General features: G+C 57.8%; 1 protein-coding gene across 3 annotated transcripts in view; it reads right to left on the bottom strand.

Moving 5' to 3' along the window:
- Positions 1-855: 855 nt before the first annotated feature.
- Trmt61a (tRNA methyltransferase 61A) overlaps positions 856-8,509 on the bottom strand; it is a 15,213-nt gene continuing 7,559 nt past the window's right edge. For 2 of the 3 annotated variants that reach the window (XM_048799432.1, XM_015496061.2), the window contains 3 exons: positions 7,668-8,024; positions 5,042-5,308; positions 1,901-3,224 (listed from right to left, as the gene is read on the bottom strand). In XM_048799432.1, coding sequence (XP_048655389.1) covers positions 2,938-3,224; positions 5,042-5,308; positions 7,668-7,998 — 885 coding nt within the window. In that variant the 5' untranslated portion in view covers positions 7,999-8,024 and the 3' untranslated portion in view covers positions 1,901-2,937. Of the gene's footprint in view, positions 1,396-1,900; positions 3,225-5,041; positions 5,309-7,667; positions 8,025-8,509 lie in introns of those variants that run through there. The other variant, XR_007346035.1, reaches the window with a different exon arrangement.

Raw genomic sequence — 8,509 nt, 5'->3', positions numbered from 1 at the left:
GGCCATGCTGGGGTGACAGTGGCATCGTCTCCCTGGCCTGGCAAGCTCTCCAGCACACAGGAAAGGATGAGGCCTCTGCAGAGTGCCAGGCAGAGGGGGAGGAGGGCAGGTTGATAGGCTGGCAGACAGGGTGGCAGCATGACCTCCCTCAGTGACCTAGTGTCCCTCATGCCACCCATGCCCCATCAAGACCCAGCCCTGGTTCCTGGTTGAGGGGTGGAACATCTTAAGGCCCTAGTGCTTCCTGGAGCCAGGCCCCCACAGGTAGACTCCTCCTGTCCCCAGGGTGGGATCCTCATCTATGAGCCTCGGAACAGGTGAGCCAGGGTCTGACTTGGGGACATGCTCAGGGCCTTGAGGGACTTGGAGCTGGGAGTCAGGCTGGCAGGAAGCCAAGTGTGTCATTTCCTTGGCCACACAGTGGGTGACGGATGTTCATCAAGGAAAAACTGAGGCCTTGAGGCGAGCAAGCGTCAGGCTGAGCAGGGAGTTTCCAACACTGGCCCCATGACAAACCCTGTGTTATTGACTCAGGTGACATCAGGGACCTGCTGACTGGTCACTCACTAGTTGTAAGCCTGTCACTGCCCCCTGGGAGTCAGGCTCCAGGTCTACAGACCTGGGCATCACTTGGTCTCTGCTCTCCTGCTATGCAGACAGCCCTGCAGGGTGATCAGGGTGAGATGGGGACAGAAGATGGCTGTATGGGGTGCTCCAGCTGGGTGTGACCAAGTCTAGAAAAGCAATACCAAGGGCTGGGGATGTGGCTCAAGCAGTAGCATGCTCGCCTGGCATGCGTGTGGCCTGGGTTCAATCCTCAACACCACATACAAACAGATGTTGTGTCCGCCGAAAACTAAAAAAAAATAAATATTAAAAATTCTTTCTTCCTCTCTTAAAAAAAGAAAGAAAGAAAGAAAAGAAAAGCAATACCAAGAATGGACATTTATGTGGGTCTTGAAGGACCCACAAGTTTGACACTGGACGAGGTGGAGCTCCAGATAAGAAATGGCAGGATTCATGGTTGGTCGGGGCAGGAGGGCTACAAGCAGCCCAGATCCAAACAGCAGCCGTCCTATGGGGCACCATGGGTGGCCTTGGCTTTCCTGCTGCTCGTCCCCTCAAAGGTACTGAGTCTTTTTACCTGAGGGCAGGCTTGGTGACTTAACCAGGGCAGCAGTTTGGGCTGCCAGCCTCAGTTACCTGGGCCCTGCAGTCCTTGAGATCTGTGTGCTTGTGACTGTGTAGTACTGTGCCCTGAGGGTCACCACAGGCTCTTCCTCAAGGCCAGCAAGCCAGTTCAGGCAGAATGGAGCAGGTATGGGACAGCATGAAATCTTCAGGGTGCCTTCAAGCAGTTCATGACCCTCTGGAACTCCTGGCCTGTTCCCTAGGCTGGACATGAGGTTAGAGGTCACGCCAGGTCCCAGAGACGGATAAAATCCCTAGAGTAGGACCAGTCATGCTAGGGACCCTGAACAATTCTGAGGGGACACAGGCTTCTTGGGCTATGTCAGCTCCACCCAGAGGCGACTTGCAGTGAGAGACTTCAGGGAATAGGGGGCCAGGACACCACTACCAGGAAGGTCACTGGGTTCTTTAGGGGAGGGAGGGCACACAGGCCATGGGCCATGGAGGACTAGCACTCTTGGACCCTCACACTCCCCCCGGGTCTAGAAATGAGGGGCCCCCTCTGCAGCTAGAGAGGGGTGGCCACACACTTGCCCATCTGTCCACTGAATCCCAGGATGCCACTGTCCCGGAGTTTGGAGCCCCTACAGTGACTACCCTGGGGCAGAGGCAGAAGCAGGGGGCGGGGGCCAGGAGGGCCAAGTGCAGGGCAGATTGCCCTGGAAACCAGCTAAGGGTGGACCAGTAGGCAGTGAGAGGCCAGTCAGCATAGCGGGAGAGCACATTTATTGTTTAGGCATACATGGGAGCAAGCCGTGCTGGCTTGGCACCTGAGGCTCTGACGGCTAGCTCTGCACCAGTGGCCTCAGCGCTGGACACAGGCCCAAGGCCATGCACTGGGGTGACCACCAGGGACTAAAGCCCTGGTGACTCACCCTTCATGTCCCCCACTCCTTGAGAAACATGCCCTAAGTCTTCCAGAGGTGGTGATAAAGGTGCCCTCTTTGGAGATTTTGGGAACTACTGTCCCCGTGGAGGACCTCCTCCACAAGCCAAGGAAGGCCCAGGGTCGGTCACCAGAAGCAAATAACCATCATACTGGGCAATTCCTCTGCAGGTCAGGCTGCAGCATGACCCCAAAGATAACTCATAAAGGGCTCTGGCTGGGCCAGGGCTGCAGAATGATCCTCCTGGGGGTTGGTGGCAGGAGATCCTGCCCCTAGATGTGAGAATACCTGAGGCCTGGGTACCTGGAGGCCAGACAGCAGGGTCACCTCCCCAGCATCCTGGGTAAGCACAGTCCTCACAGCAACTGGAGAGGCAGAGATGGGCAGGGTAGGGCAGCATTCTCCAGGTCAGCTCCACCATGGCTTCCGGCCAAGCCCCAGGACCACCAGTGGCTCAGGGATGGGATGGTCCCCAGCCCTATGAGACACTGCAAGCTCTGACCCTCCTCCACCCCTTTCTCCCATAGGTCCACCTGAGAAAGGAGTTAGACCCTGTCACTCCTTAGCCTCAACACCCAGGAGAACCTATGGCAGTGAGGTTTCACACTGACTACAAAAAGCAGTCAGACCAGATTCTGGGCTCGGCAGGGATGTGGGCAGAAGTACTCCTTCCACAGATGATGATAACGGCCAGCCCTTCTTGCCTGCCCCTTTGGCCACCCAGGAGGCCCCAAGCCCCGCCCCACCATCTGTTTCTAAACACAAACCCCAGCAGGCATCCATTGCCATAAAAGGTGGCCCCTGGCCTTCCTCTTGCCCCAGGATGCTCCCAGCTCCTTGGCGCTCCCCCCAGGACCTGTTAGCCTGGGGTCTTGGTGGCGAAAGTCAGGTAGCCTGTGTGGCCGACAGCCTCCTTCATGGGTGTGCCGCTGCGGAAGGGGCTGGCGTCAGGGTTGGCAGGAGTGCCTGTGCTGGCCTGTGGGTCGTTGGCTCCTAGGTCAGGCAGGGGCAGGCTGACAGTGCGCACATTGTAGACCTGTGGCAGCACCTCCAGGGTGCTCAGCTCCGTGAAGCCGCGGGCTGCCAGCGCCTGGCATGTGCGCTGCACCTGCTCAATGCATGGTGAGAAGGAGCAGAAACGCCCACCTGCAGGGAGCAGGAGGTGGGTCAGAGATTGGCCTAAGGCAGTCCGCAGAGCCTCTGGGCTCTCAGGCCACAGAGAATAGGGACCTCCTGGATAAAGGGCTGTGCGTGGACCTTGCAGAAGTCTAGCCCCCATCTGCTGGCCTGCCTTATGGCAGGAGCTATCCTGGAGCCTGGGAGCATGTGGAAGAAGCTACAGTCCACTGGTCCAGCTTGGCCACCACTCCAACCCCTCCTGTGCCTAGAAGCCAGGCCAAATCCACTGTCTGGATCTCACTGGCCTCCAGTGGGACTGCTTATTCTGCCTTCTAGGAGGCAGCCAAGGGCCAAGGCTGGGGTTGGGGTGGGGCCAGGCCAGCACAGCTGTCAGAGCTGGGCCAGGAATAGCTCCAACAATACGGCAGCACTGGGGCGGTACGTGGGCTGCTGCTGTCACAGGAAATTAGAGGCTGTCGCTGGCTCCTGGGAACAGGAGGTGCTTACCCTGAGGATAGATAGTCTGAGCTCTCCACCTCCTCCCACCAGGGCAGCCCATGGGTGTTGCCCAGCCCACCTGAAGTACGTGAGAGTCCATCCCAGGTCCCCATCCTGGCAGGGGGTCTTGGGGAAGCTGAGGCAGGGAAGAGGTGTATCAAGCCCAGGCAGGTCTACAAACATACCATGGCTGGGTTCCCTCAGCCACACCCCTGCCACTGGGGGGATCTGGGGATGGGCAATGTGCCTGCAGCTTGACACCAACCCACAGGCAATGTCACCTCTGAGGCAGAGTAGACTATATGCTTCCCTGCCTGGCACCACAAACAAGCCTGCCACTGAAATGGGGCTGGCAGTGCAGCTCAGTGGTGGAGGCTTCCTTAGCATATGAGGCCCTGGCTTCCATCCGAGCATTACAACAAAACAAAATAAACAAAACATACACCAGATCCATGAAAAAGTGAGCAGTTACAGAACCCAGAACCCACAGATCTAGGGCAGGGGCCAGGAGCTCAACAGGACATGGGAAGGGGTAACATACAGGCACCAGTGCCTCAGTGCTCCTCCTGAGGAAGGCCTCCCTGGGCCTGGGCCCTCCAGGGACCCCAAAGCAGAGGACCCCCACGTAGGCAGGGCCACACCATAGGGGGCAGGTGTGGGGATGCCAGGAGCCTGTGTACTCCCACAGGCTGCCCCTTCCTGAGGCCCAGGCCAGCTCAGCAGAGATCAGGGACACAGGGGTCCTAGGCCAAGCCTGAGCCAGCAGGAGGACCTTGGCCTGTGTCTTGGAGGCAGTGGCTGTCCAGCCCCCACCTTCTGCACTGCAGCCCTTAGCTGGGGGTGTGAGGGGAGTGGCCCTGGCTCCTGGCTAGCTCCTTTTCCAGAAAAGGCAAAATCCCTGGGACTCACCAGCCGCCTCCCTGGCTTGGGGCCCGACCTTCCTTCCCTAGCCTCCCTCAGGACTCCGCCTCCACACCGGCATCTTCCCTAAAAGGGGCCAGCTGCCTGGCTCTGTCTCATGGGGGAGGGTAGACTACAGGAAACAGCCGGACTGCCCCATGAGCCAGGCCCATCCTGTCATGCAGAGCCTGCCTGCACTCAGATGAGCTGCTAGAGTCCCCAGAGGTCTGTCATGTCCATTGCAAGAGTGGAGAGGGGCCTATCCTCCCCAACCTGATTCCTTAGCCAGGTCAAAAAGGAGCCCTTGCCTAGCCACTGCCACTACATGGCCTGGAGGTGTCTGCACCTTCCTGGGCTCCAGTTGACTCAGAGCTGAGGTGGCCCCAGCGCTCTACCCCAAACTCTTAGCCCCACAGGCTGCAGCCCTCCCAGAATCTCTTACACACCTTCAACCTTGAGGGCATCCCAGGCATGGCCCACAGCCTCCCAGGGTGATGGGATGTCCAAGAAGACAGCATCAGCCACGTGGCTCACACCAAAGCCACTGCGGCACACATCCTGGGTGCGCACTGTCACCCAGTGGCCCACTCGATGCTCCTGGAACTCCTCCCTGGCTTTGTCTGCCCGCTGCTGGTGAAACTCCACTGTGTGCAGGTGGCCTGTGGGGGCAATGCTGCGGATGATGGCATGGGACACAGAACCACTACCAGTGCCTGGCAAGACAAGACCAGACAGGTGTCAGGGGGTTGCTCAAAGCCCACAGCCACCCAGGAAACAGCTTCATGCTCACCTGGAGGGACCTACAGAGGGCCCAAGAGGTCAGCTGACCCCAGGGCCACTGAGGCTACAATAGATGGGCTATGTCTGTTTCAGGTACAGGTGAGGGCAATGACACCGCTACCCTGCCCCAGCAAGGTGTAGGCCCAGGGCCTGGGTTCAGCAGGGCTGACAGAAAAAGGGTTCAGATACCATGGTGGCACCCTCAACCCACTGGCCTGTCCCATCTTCAGCCTTGGCACCTTCCACAAGTCGCGGGTTCTGTTAATAGCTGCCCAGCTCTTTGGCCCACTCAGGTCCATCCGACCCCAACCCTGCCCAAATCCATCCCATGTGGCTCTGCCCGAGCCTGCCCTGACCTTGGGTACATGGTACAGCAGTCAACCTACCCCGCAGCTCCGTTTTCCCCCCAAATCACCCGTCTCCCCAATTCCTCTCCAGCCTCCTTCATAGCTGCCCTCTGCTCAACTCTGTCCTGCAGGGCCTGTGCTGGCCTTCGGCCCACCACAGCTTCAAGTGCCTACTTGATGGCAACACATTGATTCCTGGCGTAGCACCCACTGCACGTGCTACCTCCCCCTCAACACACAGCCATATCAGCACTGATGTGCAAAGCTGGACCCCATCCAACCCCAGATCTAGTCCCTGTGAGGCTTCTCAGACCCAGGCAACAACACCCATTGCTAGGGCCAGATGCCATGGTGGCACCATCAACCCACTTCTCCCATCCCACATGAAAGTCACCAGGGACTCCTGCCACCTCCTTCCAAATCTCTCCATAAGCTAGTCCCAACTTGCTATCCACATGTCTCACCTATGCCCCACTGCCCTCAGCTCTCTGCAACAGCTACCTTCAGTCCTATGTTGACACAGCCAGCAGCGTTTTTCTATAGTCATCAAGTTACCTCCCCTCTGCACAGTCAGTTGGGCTCCCCTCCCACTCAGGTGAAAGCCAGACTCCTGAAAATCCTCCGAGAGGTACCCCATTACCTCCCTAAGCTCACTCCCTGCCTCCAACCATACTAGCCTCCTTGCCAACTATCGCCTCAGGGGCATCTCCCACCTCAGGGCCTTTGCACAGTTCTCACTTGGCTCTTGGTAGTATCTCCTCATCATTTTTTTTCCTGGGTACTGGGCACTGAACTCAGGGGCACTGGACCACTGTTGCACATCCCCAGCCCTGTTTTGTATTTAGAGACAGGGTCTCACTGAGTTGCTTAGCGTCTTGCTTTTGCTGAGGCTGGCTTGGAACTTGTGATCCTCCTGCCTCAGCCTCCGGAGTCTCTGGGATTACAGGCGTGTACCACCGTGCCTGGTCTCATCATTTTTGACTCACTTATCCCCTCCTCAGAGAAATCTTCCAGGACTACTCTAGCCTGAGGGTTCCTCTAAGTTACCCTCAAACATGAGACCCTGTCTTACAAGCTTCCCCGCAATCAACAGCTCTGAAGTGGTCTTACAGGCTCAATTTCCACCTTCTTATTTAAGGACAGGAAGCTGCAACCTCACAGAAGAGCAGAAGTATGTAGACTGACAAAATGGGATGAGCATCTGAGAGGCTGATGCCTGGCTCAGGAAGCACAGGGAGAGCTGACAGAGTTGGCTCTGAATCCTGCTCCCCACGCCCCAGGCACCCCAGAGAGGTGCCTCAAAACACCAGCAGCAGAGATTCTTCCAGACCCTGAGTAGCATACCACCAGGAATCCAGCTGCATCTGGGCCCAGGGTTGTTCTTGGCACATCTTGATCACGGCCCCAGGTGGTTCCAACATGTACATGCACACATACATAACAGCTCTCAATCACTCTATCACCCCCAGGCCCTGGCTCAGGGACAGTGGTGCCAGCCTTCACTGGAGGTAGGTAAATTCCTGGCTATAAATGAACACAGGGCAGGATCCCCACTACAATGAGATCCTGGAGTAGCCCCCATCTCCCTCCAAGAAGGGGCAACACTGTCTCTCTGGCAGCAAAAGGATAGCGATGGGCAGTCAGCACCTTGGTCAGCGCCAAGTAACACCAGCCCTGCCCCACCAAGACAAGCAGGACCCTCAAGGACACCAACTCCTCCTGATCTTCCAGGTCCAGACCCCACCACTTCTCAATCCGATGACAACACAACCAAATAGGAGTCCCTGCTTCTACCCTCACTCCCTGCAGTCTAAAGGGGCTGCTAAAATAAAATGATTAGCCATGCCTGTCCACACAAAGGGCAGGCTGCAGAATGTCCAGACCTTGGCTCTGACCTCTACCTCCCCATCAGTTTCTCAGAACTGAGGCAGCCTGAGGCACTCACCAGACTCGCAGACCACAGAGCCAGGCCGCAGCTCCAGCATCATAGTGAGCAGGGCGATGTCAGTGGAGTAGAGGATTTGTGTGCGATGTGGTAAGTTCAGCGTCCAGAGCTCAGGTGTGGGGTGAAGCACATACACCCAGCCACCTCGGCTGCAGATCACCTTGGAGCCAAAGGGACGGCCAATGAGGTCGACTGAATGCCGCAAGACACCGTGCCGGGTCTGGGTCTGTGCCCCACGCTGCACACGCACTGCCACCATTGAGCCATGACCCAGTGACAGGATGGCTGTGTCACCCTCTTTGATCAGCTCTTCATAGGCCACGAAGCTCATTGTGTTGATGTCTGCAAGTGCTAGACCTGGAGAGGGGAGTATGGGCATGAACAAAGGGCCAAGAGGCAGGATATGGACAAGCGGTCCGGACATAAGGCCTGTGAGACCCAAGTTCTGAGCAGTGAGATATGGGGGTGGTAAGTGGTCGGCTCAAGAGGGATGCACTGAGATCTGAGGCCCTTCTTGGTCTGGGGCACGAGAAGAGCCAAAAAGCGGGAGAAACTGAGGCTCAGCCATGGCCGGGACCCCAGGATTCCCAGAAGAAGGACCTGCCCTTCTCATCACCCTTCCCCGGGAGGAACCTGGCTCCATTCCCCCGCCGTGAGATGAGCTGGCGGCCTTTGCAAGGCATCTACCAGCCGGGGAGCGGAAAGCGACCGGTGGGGTAAAGCCTGGCCTGACTCCGAGCACCCCCTCCCCACACCCAGCAACCACAAGGCGGCTCGGGGCGCGAGGGGGAGGGCTCGCCAACCAGGCGCCGGAGGGATGCGGGACGCGAGGAAGGAGTCTC

Source organism: Marmota marmota, unplaced genomic scaffold (assembly GCF_001458135.2).
Source record: "Marmota marmota marmota unplaced genomic scaffold, marMar, whole genome shotgun sequence".
Taxonomy (NCBI): Eukaryota; Metazoa; Chordata; class Mammalia; order Rodentia; family Sciuridae; genus Marmota; species Marmota marmota.
Note: the sequence above shows the minus strand (reverse complement) of the source record. Positions and strands in the feature narration are given on the sequence as shown.